The sequence below is a fragment of the Astyanax mexicanus genome, chromosome 6, assembly GCF_023375975.1.
Source record: "Astyanax mexicanus isolate ESR-SI-001 chromosome 6, AstMex3_surface, whole genome shotgun sequence".
Taxonomy (NCBI): Eukaryota; Metazoa; Chordata; class Actinopteri; order Characiformes; family Acestrorhamphidae; genus Astyanax; species Astyanax mexicanus.
Window position 1 is genome coordinate 39,149,513 of NC_064413.1, and position 16,457 is coordinate 39,165,969.

Sequence of the window (16,457 nt, forward strand, 5' to 3'; positions counted from 1 at the left end):
ATTTGTTGGTATGGCTCAGTTGTGAGTGCCAGTAACTTGAGTAAGTGCCAGTAACAGGACTGAGTGCCAGTAACAGGAGTGACTTTCTTGAGAGAAAAAGAAAGGAATTAGTAAACTTGTTTTTTAAATACCAAAAAGTTTTGGTAACAGGACTGAGAAAACTGATTTTTTGAGTTGAAAAAAAGATTGTAAAAAAATTTAGTTTCATTTGGAAGAATGTAACCTGTAACCATCTTCGGATTAGAAACCTTGCCTGAGATTGATCAGAACATGTTTTAAATAGTTAAATATACACGTGTCATTAGATTTGAGAGATTTGTTTTGGAAGAGTTACAACGAGCAAATGACACCTATTCTATGGAATGGTCCATGTGGTATAGCTGGTTTCACACAGTGTTTTTTTTCTGCACACGTGCTCGTTCCCATGCTGTGTGTGAGTGACGTGGTGTGTCGGCTCTCAGACGTCTCCTTTCTTCTATCAGCTCACACCAGCCTCACACTCTGCTGATAGCGCCGAGTGTCGACGTATTTGCGTGTGTGTGAGAGAGTGTGTGGGGTTCAGCACGGCGTGACTGACCTTGAAGAGGTCCAGCCTGTAACAGGAACAGATGAAAAGTAACCAATGGCAGTGTATAAATATATAAAGTGTCTCCTGTAACTAAAAAACAGAACTTCCAGCAGCTGTGATAGTTTTTTCTTCAGTCTCTCTCCAGTCTCTGCAGCAGGGTTTAGTGTTTTGTTTGCAGTTTTGCTTCTGCTGAAGAGAATCTTCTGGACCTGCTCTCTCTCAAACTCGCATTATCTCCCCCTTATAAACACACGCGAGGCCTGAGAGCACAGCCAGATGCTCTCTGACGGAGAGAGAAAGAAAGGAAGAAGTGCAGAGGCTCTCTGAGAAGAGGCCAAGTCTCTCTCTTTCTTTATCAGCGTGTGAAGGAGGGAGCAGAGGGGTGATGAGAAAAGATAGTGGGCAGACAACTGCATAGCTGACGGAAAGAAACACACAGACACAGAAAAAGGATTCTTACGAAAGAAATAAGGCGCAGATGTCAGCAGAACTCAGAGGAAGGAGGAATTCTGATGTTAGTAAAGCTGTGAATACAAGTGAAAAGAAGGACATGGATCAAAACTCGTCTGTTCTGCAGGTACAGATATTCAGAAACATATATTTCAACCTTTAATACACTTTTATTGCATAGCTTCAGGTTTACAATTCCTTGTTTTGGCAAATTATTAATCTATGTACAGCTCTGGAAAAAGAATTAAGAGAGCACTTCAGTTCCTGAATCAGTTTATCTGATTTTGCTATTTTCAGGTATATGTTTGAGTAAAATGAACATTGAAGTTTGATTCTATAAACCACAGACAGCATTTTTCCCAAATTCCAAATGGCATTTATTAGCAGAAAATTAGAAATAGCTCAAATAACAAAAAAAGATGCAGAGCTTTCAGACCTCAATGCAAAGAAAGCAAGTTAATATTTATAATGTTTTAAGATTTTAGAAATCAATATTTGCTGGACCCTGGTTTTTAATCACAGTTTTCATGCTTCTTGGCATGTTCTCCTCCACCAGTCTTACACACTGCTTTTGGATAACTTTATGACACTCAGCTTGGTTTGATGGCTTGTGATCATTCATCTTCCTCATGATTATATTCCAAAGGTTTTCCATTTGGTAAAATAAAAAAAAATAAAAAAAATCCAGAGCTGTATTAGTCTAAAGTCTTTATCTGCAAAAAACTCCACCTCAAGGCCAGATTTTCTTGGAAGCTGGTTTCAGATTGTCTAAGGTGGATGATGGTCAAGGTTGGTGGTTAAAAAGTTAGTCATACACTTGAAAACATATCCTATACTGACTGGTAAGCCAGGTTATTAGCCAGCATTTAGTATGTTACAGTTGTTGATGACATTTTGATGTGCTGGTCAACTAGCTTGATCATGCTGATTATCTAGTTTGTTCAGGTTGATCATGCTAGTGGACCAGCTACACCATCAACCTCAAAGGAAAAGATACCCTAATCCATAAGGGCCCAGACACATATGTGAATAGTTCTATAGAATGTAAAATATTTCATTAAAACATTTGAACATTTGTTAAAAAGGATGGAACAGAATAGAGCAGACCTGTAGAAGCAACAACAAAAAGTTTTATCTCCAGCAACTAACCCATCACGCCCCTGTAATAAGGTCACATGATCACACAGTCACACACTATGCTGTGATTCTCCCTAAATGTCACTTAGGGACTTCATAAGTGAAAGTGAAGATCTGAGAGTGGTGTAAGGAACTCTACACAGCTTCTAAAGGTTCTGTGACACATATGTAATCATGGACTCAACATGGGCTTAACTAGTCTAAATCTAAGCTGATCAACAAGCTTTACTAGCTTGACCAGCTTGAACATAATGAGCATTAAAGAAGGATTCCCTTTTCTGGTTTGGATGCAATTGTGCCATACAGTTGAAATCTTGTATAGGTAAGCTATATTTAAACAAAACATCTATTTTTATATTACGAATTTGGATGATTTTTGATTATTGCTTTAATGTGTAAAAATGCCAAAGCACAAACAAGTGAATATATGAGATTCTCCCAGCAATCAAACACAGGTTTGAACTAATATTATTCTTAGCTACTATAGGTGATCGAGTGAGCTTCACACTGAGCACTCTCTTTGCATGTCAAGATGTTCTTAATGCTATGATGCTTTTGGAAACTATGCCTTATTCTACTTGCTTGTATTTGCTGATACTGTAACAGTAGATGTTCTCTGGTTGAATTGTTCTATACAACAAAGCAAAACCAAATAACTCAGTATTTACAAATCCTGGTCCTGACACCTGATAGGTGTGTTGGCAAAAAAGGGAAAGCAGTAAACATGCAGAGCAAAGGCGCACCAGGACCAAAATTGAGAAACACTTTTCTAACTCTTGATTCCTCTTCAGGTAACTCTGCAGATTTCACAAGAACAGGCTGAGCCTGGAGAAGCAAAGTCAGTAGTCAGGGGACAGTGCCTTAAGCTCCTTTTGGTCTTTTTTGTCTTCTTCCTCATCGGCACAGTGATTGGGTTGGTTCTCTATTCCCATTGGAGGACAAATCAAGGTAATGTGATGATCTATTAAATAATCATTAATTTTTTTATTGGAATGGTGAGCCATTTGTACGTACACTTACTGATCACTATTAAAATGTCAAGAGCCAAAAGGATTTTGTTATTCTATCTGTATACACATGCATATGGGCTAAAATGAGTTAAATCTCCATTTTGCTACATGAAAAAAACAGTACATTACATAAACCTAATGTGCTCCCTATCATTGTTAGAAAATCCATGAAATATTTGACTGACCGCTCAAACTTTGTCCCAATGTTTTGGCTTTTCCCCAAAGCCCATCAGCCATGGTTTTTCCCAAAGCCCATCACCCACCATTATCTAAACAGCTACCCAGCACTCTCAATACAACAGATTGTATTTTTATACAGACTACATATAGAGCAATGTGCAAACATTTATGAAAATAAATTGAAACACTTCCAAGGACCTCTTTGTTCAGCACCAATTTTTCACTAAAGAACAGAAGATTGTTCCATTGTCAAGTCTAATAAAACAGTTTAAGACAATTATCATGGTGGAAGTAGCCATTAGAGGATGGGTAATTTGTGGTCATAAATGGATGCACATGGTCAGTAACAATACTTATATAGTACAAAATGTGCCAATAAACATTGCCTACACCATTGCACAGCTGTGCAGTGTTTTTCTCGCAGTGACCTTGAACAATTATTGTCTGTCTGGAACCAACAATCATGCGACACTTCACACTCCACGATAACTGAACTCACATATTTCCTCATTCTGATGGTTGATATGAACGCCACCTGAAACTGTTGACTTGTATCGGCATGACTTTATGCTCTGTACTGTTGCCATAGGATTGTCTGATTAGAAAAGTGCAGGAATGTTGTTTATACAGTGTCTTGTAAAAGTATTTGGCCCCCTTGAACTTTTCAAACTTTTGCCACATTCCAGGCTTCAAACATTAAGATATGAAATTGTAATTTTTTGTAAAGAATCAACAACAAGTGGGACACAATCGTGAAGTCGGCCAAATAATATTGCACGTCCCACTTTTCAGTTTTTTATTTCTAAAAAAGTTAAAAATATCCAATAAATTTTGCTCCACTTTACGATTGTTTTCCAAAAAGAGTTTAAAGAGTTAAAAGAGTTTGAAGAGTTAAAGGGGGCTGAATACTTTTGTAAGCACTCAACGTCTTTCTACAAAAGTGCTTTATGTAGCATTTAAACATTTAAAACTGGAATATTATTATCCAAATGTATTTTTCATCAACTGTATTATTGTAAATTTAATCATTTTTTACTCATCTTTTTTTTCTTTCTCTAGTCCCTGCCCCCTGTCTTTCTCCTGCATGTCGCAGAGCAGCTGAGCGCTTCTCTGCTGCTGTAGATCCCTTCTCTCGACCATGTGATTACTTTCAGTTTACCTGTGGGGCGACCCTCAGCAGAGGAAGGCAGCGGGGGAAGACCGTCTCTCACAACCTCACCGCTGGGCAGGACATGAGGAGGTGGACAGGGAGAGGAGGAGGGAGGATGGACAGAGAGGCAGAAACTGAAAAAGGGGGAGATATGCCTGAGAGATTACCAGACAGACGCACAGCTTTACTTCAGACAATAAAAGAGATTCTGGGTAAGACACAGAGTGCTGCTTTCTTCCTGTGACTGTATGAAACAGGCCTAACCTCACTGTCTTTGTACAATTTAATGTAATTAATACTGACAAAGCAGGAAAACACTTTTGTACAAATGTATTCATTTGTGTTTAGAGTCTCCAGTCGGGGGTGTTTCCACACACACTGTGAAGGAGAAAGCACAGAGGTTCTACAACACCTGCATGGACTTCAAACCTGCAGAGAGTACAAACTCAGAACGTTTCCTCGCGCTTGTTCAGCAGGTACACACACCTTACTCAATTAATGTGCAAGCCAGTGTATTAAAGCTGTATTCTTTGTGAGAACTGAGTAACACTTTTTCTGTCCCTGCAGCTCGGGGGCTGGGCTGCCTCTGGGAAATGGACTCAGCCTGATTTTAACACCACTCTGGCTCTGCTGATGGCCCAGTATAACACCTTCCCTTTCTTTAATGTGTATGTGGGACCTGATCAGAGAAAAGATCAGAGTAATGAAGGCCAGCACTACATTCAGGTACCTGATGATAGCACTCATATCAAACATATCAAACACTTTTAGTAAAACTTTAATCTCCTGTGGCTACAATCCTTTATTCCTCAACTGTCATGTTTGCCCAATTAATATAAAGTTTAATTTAAATTATTTTGTTTCTAAACTGAAAGCAGAAGCATTTCTGAGTGGAGAAGAGACAAAAAAAATATTTAATGGTACCAGTGTGCTGGAATGAGAATCCCTGTTAAGCCTAATATATTCATTCTAAAAACTGGGGTGCCGGGACGCTTTTCCCTGACGTTCTTCTGGCCACTTCACGAATCTTTGCGTATTTAAGTCACATGTACAGTCTCTGAAAGAGGATTCGGCTCAGTTTTACTGAACGTGAGCGGCTGATGGAGCAATGGAGACTTCAGAAGGGCTCATTCACCCATAGAAAAAAACAAAGAAATGAAGGAGTAAAGCAAGCTCAGAAGCCAAAAAGAAATGCAATAGAGTCCGCGCTAAACCCAGGATTAATAACGGATTGGCGTTTGAACGATGAAGAGAGTTCAGTGACCACTTTCTCTCTCTCTCTCTCTCTCTCTCTCTCTCTCTCTCTCTCTCTCTCTCTCTCTCTCTCTGAATGAATGTAACCTGGAACGGGATTTATCTGCTCTAAAAGGAGACCACATCACATCCGCCCAGTTTAAAATAATTCATCCGCATGCTCGTGCAATTATCCATTCTCAACAGAAAGGGCACAAAATCCTCCAAATCCCCAAACTTATGGACATCAGCTTTAAATAATTGGAATAGAGTTTGTTACACAGGTGTGCCACACATCATGGGAACTAGTATTGTGTCCCAGGAATTTTGCAATGTCTCAATGTCTCATTTGCACAAAATGTAGGCATTATAGGCACCTGTCACCAATAATGATATGATTATTACCACCCATGCTCTGTCCATTGTGGAAGGTAATGCCTTATATAACATATTCCCAGTACACAAATGGCATTGTAGATGTCAAGGAATGTTAAATGGTCATACAAACATATGCTGTGAAAATTAGATACTCCTCATTGACCTGTTTAAAATTCCAAGTGGTAAAATCTAAAGTGTGTTGGAAAATGTACCGTAATTTTTGCACTATAAGGCGCACCAGATTATGAGGTGCACTATCAATAAACGTCTATTTTCTGTTCTATTTGTATACATTAAGTGCACTGAATTATAAGGCGCGTTATGCAATGCTATTAAGGAACAGGGGTGTCACCATGTGTTTCTTCTAATTCAGCAGGTCTTGCTGCTGTGTAGCGAGATCTGTAAAGATGAGCTAAGTAAAAAAAACATTTTCTTTAAAGACAAACAAGTGCTAGATGGTAATCTACACAGATTTCTCTCTTGGAGAAACATAACCACAACATAACCACACCCAAAACCTAGCACCTGTTCTTAGCCCATAGTCTTATTTTAGGATTTGAGAGAACTGCAAACCTCCACAAGCTAAAACACTTTGGCTTTTTCACAGATTGATCAGCCAGACTTTCAGTTCCCCATTGAATGGAACAGCGGCACACAAAGATCCAAGATTAACATACAGGTGGGTCTGAAATGCATTGGTTTTGTTGGTTTTGTTTTGTAATTAATTGCATGATTGACATAATTTACAAAATATAATGTTAAACTTGTGGGTCATATACAATTAAACAAATTATAGACCATATCTGTTAATGATAATACAATATATTTTCCTTTTTTTTCTTTCTCAGTCTTTGCGTCCATTCTTCTCATCCTGTAGGCAGCTCATGACTTTGTTGGACGTTCCCTCAAGTCACACCACTCTGCACTGTGGCCTGTATGTGTCTCTATCTTCAACTCTAGTTACAGCTACTTCACCACTAACCTACAGACTCAGCCAAAAACTTCTGTATCATAGAATCACATTGCAGGAGCTACAGGTAGACATTGCTTGTTATATGTTTCTTGTATTTATGCATGTGTGTTACTCGACATGGAGTTTTTTTCAACAGTGTTCTCTCTCCTTTTCTCTGTAGTTGCTGGCCCCAGCTATTGATTGGCTTAATTGCCTCAAAGCCGTATTCCATCCTCTTCCTGTAAACCAATCAGATTTTGTTTTACTACACAATCTCCCTTACATTATCTATATGTCGCAGACAATCAGTGAGTGGAAACTGAAGCATGAGATGATGGGCAGGTAAATTATTGTTTATTTTTTGTTTCAATAAACTTCTTCTCATTTGTCCTAACTATGAATGTATATGAATGCATGTGTGTACATTCGTTTGCAGTGATCCTCTTCATACTTATATGGTTCTGACTCTTCTGCAAACACTCCTCCCTGCCCTGGACTCCAGATTCTCACAGATCATGCACAGTGACTCCATGGATATAAAGGAGGTATGTCTGTTTGAACTTCATCTTTCTTGATATGTACTGAATCTGTAAATGAATCATGTTATAACTGCTGACTGATTCTTGTGCTTCAGGGAATCCCCCACTGGAGACACTGTGTGCAGCAGAGCTTGAAAGGGTTTGACTTGTTGCTAAGTCATGTGATCAAAGAAACGTATGCCCATGAAAAGGTATGACCACTAGTAATGTGATGAAGTTATTAATGGGTGAATGAATTGAAAAAAGATTGAATAAATAAATGCATGTATGGGTGGATGGATGGTTGAAAGGATGGACAGACAGCATCATGGATTGGAGGATGACTGAAGAATTAGTGAACGGATGGGGCCATGGATAGATACACATGGGTGTATACGTGATTAAGTGATTACACGGATGGATTTGTAGGTGACAGGGTGATGTACAGATGAGTGGGTGAATGTGCAGATGGATGGATGGGATTGGTGGGTGACTGGGTAAATAGATTGATGATTTGGAGACTACAGAGAGAATGGACAGATGAGTGGGTGGGATTGGTGGGTGACTGGGTGAATAATGTGATGATTTGGGGACTATGGGGTGAATGTACAGATAAGTAGGTAACTGGAATAAAAGAGGAGTAGGTGTGTAGAAGACTGGGTAGATGAGTAGCTGGGATTGGTGGGTGACTGGCTAAATAGCCTGATGATTTGTAGGCTCCTGGGTGAATGTACAGATGAGTGGGTGACAGGAAAAAAGAGGAATAGGTGTGTAGAAGACTGGGTAGAAGCCTGGCTGGATTTGGTGGGTGACTGGGTGAAATGATGCTTGGATGGGTGTTTGGAAGGATAGATGAACAGATGGGTGAGTGGGTAAAAGATAGATGCATGAAATGAGGGGTGAGTGGCTGGGTGTATAAACAGATGAGTGGACTAAATAATTGACAGTTAATGGGTGGATGGATCAATGGTTATGGATGGATGAGTAATTAAATATTTATATGAATGAGTGAGTGTGTGACTGGGAGGATGGGTGGGTTGGTGACTGAGTAGATAGGATAGGATGGATTTGTCCTTATTATAATTGCACTTTTCCTCTTTTATCAGGCTGAAGAGTTGATGAATAACATTTACTCCACTTTTAAGACCAAAATAATCAATCTCAGCTGGAGGGATGTGGGAAGTCGTGATTTAGTTTTGAATAAGGTAAAAGGTAAACCACTAATCACCCATTATGACCAGTATGAGTTCTCCACATGACAGCAGATCTAAATAATACACTTAGTGTTCTTTTCTTTCAGGTTAAATCGCTCACCCCAAGATTGTCTATTAACCCTGAAATACTCAACCAACTAAGTCTCAACAGCCACTATTCAGAGGTATTCCTTAATAAATAAATAATATATGATATCCTGGCTGTCACAGTGCCATTCAGAACATTTTAAAAATGAAACTCTTTTGTGTAGGTGATCATAAGTGAGGCGGACTATTTTTCCAACTACCTGCAGCTGCTTGCACTTCAGCAGAAGAGAAGGAGGAAGCTGTTATCTCACGCCGCACAGCATGATGTGTGAGTGTCTGTTTGAAGTGTATGTCTTTAGAATGTACCCTTTAATATATATTGTTTGTACACTCTGCTTCTGAAGTTGGCTTCTAACCTTCACATCTGTCCTTTGTTAGGCTGTTCGTCAGTCTGTTTTTGTCTGGCAATGACATCATCTTTCCAGTTGGAATGTTTGTGTCGCCTCTGTTCCATCCCTCCTATCCAAGGTACATTTTGTAAATATAAAAATGTTGTCAAAAAATAATTTACATCTCAAATGTTGTTGTCTCTTATTGGCTTACCTAATTTTAAATGATCAAAAATATAGTTATATTAATTTACATAGGAGTAATAGCTTTGGAGATGATAAAGCATAAACTAGGATTCAATTTAAACCAATTATTAAAATGATTTGTTTCACCTTTGCGGTATGATTGTTTTTTTTTTTACTAGTATGCACTCAGTTATGTCTCCAGTCAGTGTTGAGCTTCTACAACCAAAACACAACACAGTTTATTTATTACATTTTTTAGAGCTATCAACTATGGAATGCTGGGATCTATGATTGCAAAAGACCTTCTCCATCTGCTACTCCCTGACAGTAAGTCATCCTCATATGTGATGTTTGTGTGTGTGTGTGTGTGTTTGTGTGTCTGTGTCTGTGCATGCACTAGTTCCACAATGCATTAAATGACATTTTCCAGCTATGTAGTTTTTTGTTTAATTAAATGAATTATTCAGTATTCTTCAATGTCTTCATATGGTACCATATGTTTTATATCACTAACAGTGATAACACATGTCAATTGTTCTCTTGACTCTAGTTCTTTCGCAGTCAGAAGTCCCCAGGCTGAAGAGTGAGTGTGTGTGGGAACACTATGTGAGTTGGAGGGAGGGTTCAGACAGAGATAAATCTTCTTCTCTCTCCCAGTCCCAGCAGCAGGAGGTGTGGGTGCAGTACGCAGCCCTGGAGATAGCACTACAGGTACAGGTTATGATGGAAATCAAAGTGTAAAATATTATATAAATAGACTAGAATAATATATTTGCCCGAAAAAAAGTCATGGGATAGCAATATGTAAAGTATGAAATGTTACCTTAAGTGAGTCTCAACAAAAACAAATTTATTTATGCCAGGTTTACACTACACAACATTTTGAGTCTTCAGTCATTGTGCTGTTCAGACTACACAACTGGTTGTGCTGTAATCCTGAGTCCTTCAGTTGTTGAGACTTTCACACTACACTACTGATCCCCAACATGGGGTCACAAATTACACAATTTCTCGCCGCGGGAAATCGGCGACTCACCTCACAGCTCTTCAAAAACATGTTTCTGCACGAGTACACACCTGAACTATACGCACTTAAGTGAGTCTAAATTTAATGAGTTCATATGAAGCAACTGAGCAAAATCAGAGTTTATAAATGTCTGATCAGTTTTATTCTGAAATATGTACTTGTGTCCTCAACACAGAGCTATATTAAATGTTTCAGTACTGCAGACATCATTTTTTATTGTCTTTATAGCCTTTTAAACAGCATTTTAGCTAAAAGTGGTTAGACTCTCCATAAACGCCTCTGGTAAAGCAGGAGATGTGTTTTGGACCCGTGGTTCTCTCTTTTTGTGATCCCAATGGCTGTATGTAGCCGCTGCTCCTGACTCCTAGTCGCCGACTGAGTCAGATAATAAACATGTTGAATATCTGTCAGGCGTCTGTGACTCGTCAGCGATTAGTCGGCAACGGGTCAGCAATCGTCTTTCAGTAGTTCACACTACACAATAGCACGAGCGCTGAGAGTTCCCCGATTTCCCTCCAAGCAGAGTTTCTGATCAACAAAAAACTGTCGGCTCACGTATAAGGGGTGAGCATCTTCCTCTGGTTAGTCTGCTTATAAATGAATGATAAAAAGTCATTATACATCCATAAGAATCACATTCAATGCAGGAAGCCTGCATTGCCCACAGGTCAGTGCAGTGTTATTTTTCTTCCATGAAAAACATCATGAGGCAAGATACCAGCCTGTGTTCTATACGATGTGGAATATATTTCTAATGACAAAATACAATAATGACAAAATCTCATCTTCTTCTTTCCTTCTTCTTTCTTTCTCATTTTGTTTCTCTCAGGCATACCATGAGAGTTTGCAGAGGCACTCAGATGATACTTCTGTGTCAGGACTTTCTCACGTCCATCTGTTTCTCTCCTCCTTCATTCAGGTACACCGCACACCCCTCATCTCACACATAATAATGCACTGACCTAACTTCTATGGTGTGCTAACATTTATATCAACTTTTTGTGGTTCTGTAATCTGAAGTAATTCTAATGTAATCTTTTCCTCATAGGCAAGCTGTGACTTTCAGCCATACCATGCATACATGCATTTCGAGCCCTCCTTCCTGGTGACTGTTCTGTGCAGAAACTCAGACCTCTGTCCCAAACCACTGATCTGTGAGGATAGCTCTCAGGGGCATTCTACCAAGCCCTGTTAGCATGAAGCCACTGCTGAAAACGTCATCACAGCTGTAAAACGGACTGAACTGCTATCAGCACTCCAAACAGACAAAACGATGCTGCTGAGAAGTCTGTTAACATTTTTAAAGGACATTGCTGTAGGCCTCACTTTAAGGATGTTAAAGCAGACTCTGAATATGCAGAACCCAAATGTCTTATTAAAATCCACATACAACGTTTAGCATTGTCTAATTTTAAGGTTTTATAATTGTAGGCCTGTTTATTGACTGATAAATGACTGTGTAATTTACTACCAGGATGTAAGTAGAGTTGCCAGCTGCACAGATTTTTCTGGATTTTCACAGATTATAACCATTACCATATTCCTTACAAAGGTTAAACAAATGATGTGCCTCCTTTTCTGCTTTTTCCTGGTCGTGGTTGTGGTGGGTCCAGTCCAGAGCCCACAGCCCCAAGACAGGGTGCCAGTCCTTCACAAATCTTTATGCACACTCACCTAGAAGCACTTTACTATGGCTAATTTACATAGCACATGTATTTTTGTGGGGGTGGGAGGATACCCTCTTGGACACAGAACACAGTGAGCAAAATGGGGACCAACCCCACAATCCCAGACCACTGGAGCTGTGTGTGACACATGCACTGCGGTGATCAGACCGGGGATTAAATCCACAATTCTAGACCCCTGGAGCTGTGTGACACACACGTTGTGATGCCCCCTGCCTTTTAATCCATCAAGATTATAAGGAATATGAAGAAGGATGGAAGGATGTTTTCCTTGTCAGGTGTCCAGAATTTGTAAGCTTGGAATGATTTGATGGAACTTTAAAGAGATAGAGTCTTATATTTTATATAAAGTGTGATCATTAAAACTGTTTATTGTTTTACCGTTTACATTGTTGTTATTTAAAACCTTAAAGAAGAATTCTACTGATTCATTAAGACGCAGTCAGAATTATATTTATAAATTTTCACCCAAGCAGGGGCCTCAGTTCTAACCAATCGGAAATTTAATTTTGTGTTTTGTAAAGATTTAATTCAAACTGCAATAATTCCTAAAAAGTCGTTTCTTCATTTATTCTCCATATTTGTTTCTTACTTTTCTGTTTTAGTTTTATAATATTAACACACAATTAACAAATAGCATAAAGATCTTACACATTTATATACTTAAATATGATATACATCATATTTAATTACATACAATAGAAACAAACAGATCATACAAATTATATTTTTTATTGTGTAAATTGATTTTATTGTTTAAATAGAATTTTATGTTGAACTTAAAGTTTCCATTAAGTTTCCATTTTTTCATCTCTAATGCACTGAAACAAAGTTGATTTTCAGTGTCAGAACTGAATTATTTGTGAACATCAATTTAAGAATGTTTGTATTCTACTCTTAAAGGAATTTAAATAGTAATACATTTGTGATTATAATTTATAATTTATTGCTATAATTTGTGAGCATCTGTCTCCTAAAAGTATTGTGAGCCCCAATTTTTAAGGGGAGTGCTGAGCAGGGTGGGCGGGGGAAGCGCCGCTGTGACGCAGAATCAGAGCGACGAGTCTCGGAGTCTCAGTGTGGGAGCAAGATGGCAGCGCAGGCAGGAGAGAAGCGTGGTCTGGAGCATTTAGACCAATATGAACCGCGAGCAGCTAAACAGAAGCGCAGCATCCACGATAAGATGGCAGAGAAGCGCCTGGTGGTGGTTTTAGAAGGAGCTTCTCTGGAAACTGTGAAGGTGAGAAATAATTACCCACAGAACCAGCTCTAACTAAACTGCTGTTCATCTGTTCAGCTCCAGAGAGAGTCAGCCTTTCACTCTGTGATCAGACACTGATCTGCAGTGATCAGACGGTGATTTGCAGAGATCAGACTGTGATGTGCATTCTTTAGAAATTGTGATCAGACTGTAATTTGCAGTGATCAGCCTGTGATCTATTGATCAGCCTGTGATATATTGATCAGTCTGTGATCTGCTGATCAGCCTGTGATCTATTGATCAGTCTGTGATCTGCTGTGATCAGACTGTAATTTGCAGTGATCAGCCTGTTATATGTTGATTAGCCTGTGATCTATTGACCAGTTGGTAATCTGCAGTGATCAAGCTGTAATCTATTGATCAGTCTGTGATCTAATGATCAGATCATGATCAGTAGTAATAATACTGTGATTAAGCTGTGGTCAGTAAGTCATCTTAGATTTGTTTGTTTGTGTTAACATTGCATTTTCTACTGGTTTATACATATACTAAATTCAAGCTATATACTTATGTGATAAATGTATTTAATATTTAAAATATTTTTAGTATTTTTTAGTATTAATAAGTGTATATTTTCTAACTTGATTCGTTATTAGCTCTTCATGTTTGTAAGTTTATACGTTGCATTACTTGTTTATACTGTTAGGGGCTTGTTTTTTATTTCTGTAACTTAAATGCTTTGACAGTAGTCCCCACAGTCATGTTGCAATATGTTCTTTTAATCTTTAATTTAATCTTTAATAATAAATGGCTTTAATGTTGTTTTTTCTTTTTCTTGAAGGTTGGTAAGACATTTGAGCTGCTGAACTGTGACCAGCACAAGAATATGATAATAAAGAGTGGACGGGACCCTGGTCATGTTCGCCCAGATATCACACATCAGGTAGAAGAACATTTGTACAGTACAGTTCTCTCTTGCTTAGTGATTGCTATCAGATTAGAGCATTCTGATCATGATGATGATGATGCTAAAACAATTATTTCTGTATTTAAATGTGTTATTGATTATTCATTATGTTCTTTATTATTATTTTTTTTTTTTCATTTAGTGCCTACTGATGTTGATGGACAGTCCGTTAAACAGAGCAGGACTGCTGCAGGTGTACATTCACACAGAGAAGAACGCTCTGATTGAGATCAATCCTCAGACTAGAATTCCTCGCACCTTCCCTCGTTTCTGTGGCCTTATGGGTAAGTTATTATTTCAAAGTACATCAGCAGTATTCTGCAGTATATCTGGTATGCCGTAATTGTAAACAAACATTTTAAATATTGATAAATGTTTTTACTAAATATTTCACAGCTTAATTAAATAAATAGGTATGGTTCTACTGCACACTCCAAATCTATGGACACAGTTCTTCTTATTTAACGTGTTGTCTTTCTTTGTATGATTTTTCTATAATTGTAAATTAATTCTTAAAGACATTAAAGCTTTACAGGAACACATGTTGAATTATTCTGTAAAAAAACTGATGAACCAAAATATTTTATATATTTTAGATTCTTCTAAGTACCACATTTATTTTTAAGGAAAGATCTGCACACTCTTGGTATTTTAATCTCAATATCTTCATGAGGTAGAGTCAACTGGAACGGTTTTCTCAGCATTTTGAAGGAATTCCTGAAGATGCTAAACAATAGCTGCTGCTTTTTCTTCATGCTGTGAAGCTCCAGCTCATCCCAAATCACCTCAAATCTCAGTTGATCAGGTTAAGATCAGGGGATTGTGGAGGACAAACACTTTTTTATTTTACTACGTAATTCTACGTGTTCCTTCTTTTTTTTCATGTGTTTAATATTAATCTACAATGTAGAAAATAAACCAATAAAGAAATAAGTAAAAATATTGAATGAGAACATCTGTTACAAATTTTGACTGTTTTTTAGCAGTGAAGCGAAAAAGACAGTATAACAAAAACTATAATCCAGAAGCATTTAAGGTGACAAGGAAAGTCATACCTTCAGTATTAAACGAATACCCCCCCAATTAACTTCTGCTTTTTCCCCTCCTGTTTCTCCCCTCAGTTCAACTTCTTCATAAGCTAAGTGTTAGAGCAGCTGATGGTCCACAGCGCTTGCTGAGGTTGATCAAAAACCCAGTTTCAGACCACCTGCCACCAGGGTGCCCACGGTTTGGCACTTCTTTCAAAGCTGGAGAAGCAGTCTGCCCCCGATCCATTGTTCCTAAGGATGGTCCTGCTGCTGTTGTTATAGGGGCATTTGCACATGGAGCAGTAAGTTTACCACCACAAAGTATTATGGGATGACACTTTATTTATTGTGTTTATTGAAAGTGTTTCAACAGTGTGTTAAAAGCTCACTAATCATGTCTCTTCTGTCTTGTTTTCCAGGTGAATGTGGACTACACAGAGCAGAGCGTGTCCATCAGTAACTACCCTCTGTCTGCTGCTCTCACATGCGCCAAAATGTGCTCTGCCTTTGAAGAGGTCTGGGGAGTGTTGTGACCAAAAGAGAACGGAAACAGGAATTGGACTTTGGGATAAAGTGCGTGTCCAAACACACATGCAGTGTAAAGAGTTTTTCTTATTATTCTTGTGCTGGTGTTACATTTGAGAACAGTACATTTGTAACACTCCAACACGGATGCAGACGTCGGCTTTCTGTGGCTGTCTCACAGAATTTTTGTATCTTTATAAATAAGTGTAAGATTTTTGTCCATGTTTAAAGATGAAATATTTTCATTGTACGAATAAACCTTAAATTGAAGGTTTTCAATATTCAAATCGTGTCATTGTAGTTTGTGTGATACAAAATTCTTTAAAAAGCCATAAGAGCCCAGACCCATTTTTGAAAAATAATATCAATTTCAAAATGAATTCTGATCAATTCAGTGAGCATCTAATTTATGTTTGTTTCTTGTTGTGGTAAAGTTTAAAATCATGATGTAACACACCAAATGACAGCAACAATTTCATTAATTATTATTAATATTTTGTTTTAGAAATCAGATCAGAACTTAAAACAGACTCATAGAAGCTAAAAAAAAGGAGCTAGTTTTACTGCATTAACATTAGCATTACCCCATCACACTTACATTCTGTAAATAAGATGAGATTCGCAAACACAGA

The 16,457-nt window shown here is 38.2% G+C and overlaps 2 protein-coding genes across 3 annotated transcripts; both read left to right on the forward strand.

The window, feature by feature from the left end:
- Positions 1-574: 574 nt before the first annotated feature.
- Positions 575-12,481, forward strand: kel (Kell metallo-endopeptidase (Kell blood group)). Of its 2 annotated transcripts, none has more exons than XR_007439553.1 (18): positions 575-1,145; positions 2,947-3,103; positions 4,405-4,707; positions 4,844-4,971; positions 5,063-5,221; positions 6,714-6,785; positions 6,955-7,143; positions 7,240-7,400; positions 7,495-7,603; positions 7,693-7,788; positions 8,683-8,781; positions 8,877-8,954; positions 9,042-9,145; positions 9,256-9,345; positions 9,652-9,719; positions 10,050-10,103; positions 11,249-11,338; positions 11,468-11,526. XR_007439553.1 is itself a non-coding variant. In XM_007249842.4 (18 exons), exons 1-18 carry the CDS (start codon positions 1,047-1,049, stop codon positions 11,612-11,614), a joined length of 2,310 nt encoding a protein of 769 aa, XP_007249904.3. In that variant the 5' UTR covers positions 583-1,046; the 3' UTR covers positions 11,615-12,481. The 2 variants fall into 2 exon arrangements, 1 of the variants encoding a protein (XP_007249904.3); XM_007249842.4 differs by having other exon boundaries at positions 583-1,145; positions 9,943-10,103; positions 11,468-12,481.
- Positions 12,482-13,157: 676 nt separating this feature from the next.
- emg1 (EMG1 N1-specific pseudouridine methyltransferase) lies at positions 13,158-16,112 on the forward strand. Its single transcript, XM_007249801.4, has 5 exons — positions 13,158-13,344; positions 14,147-14,248; positions 14,415-14,556; positions 15,394-15,602; positions 15,720-16,112. Exons 1-5 carry the CDS (start codon positions 13,195-13,197, stop codon positions 15,831-15,833), a joined length of 717 nt encoding a protein of 238 aa, XP_007249863.1. The 5' UTR covers positions 13,158-13,194; the 3' UTR covers positions 15,834-16,112.
- Positions 16,113-16,457: the final 345 nt, after the last annotated feature.

What these genes read in the sequence shown, in the direction of transcription:
- kel (XM_007249842.4), top strand. Translation starts at nt 1,047, where the DNA reads ATGTCAGCAGAACTCAGAGGAAGGAGGAATTCTGATGTTAGTAAAGCT. An exon ending in GATCCAAGATTAACATACAG is followed by an intron (nt 6,786 to 6,954) that starts GTGGGTCTGAAA and finishes TTTCTTTCTCAG; the next exon opens with TCTTTGCGTCCATTCTTCTC. An exon ending in CACGCCGCACAGCATGATGT is followed by an intron (nt 9,146 to 9,255) that starts GTGAGTGTCTGT and finishes GTCCTTTGTTAG; the next exon opens with GCTGTTCGTCAGTCTGTTTT.
- emg1 (XM_007249801.4), top strand. Translation starts at nt 13,195, where the DNA reads ATGGCAGCGCAGGCAGGAGAGAAGCGTGGTCTGGAGCATTTAGACCAA. An exon ending in TCGTTTCTGTGGCCTTATGG is followed by an intron (nt 14,557 to 15,393) that starts GTAAGTTATTAT and finishes TTCTCCCCTCAG; the next exon opens with TTCAACTTCTTCATAAGCTA. An exon ending in GGGCATTTGCACATGGAGCA is followed by an intron (nt 15,603 to 15,719) that starts GTAAGTTTACCA and finishes CTTGTTTTCCAG; the next exon opens with GTGAATGTGGACTACACAGA.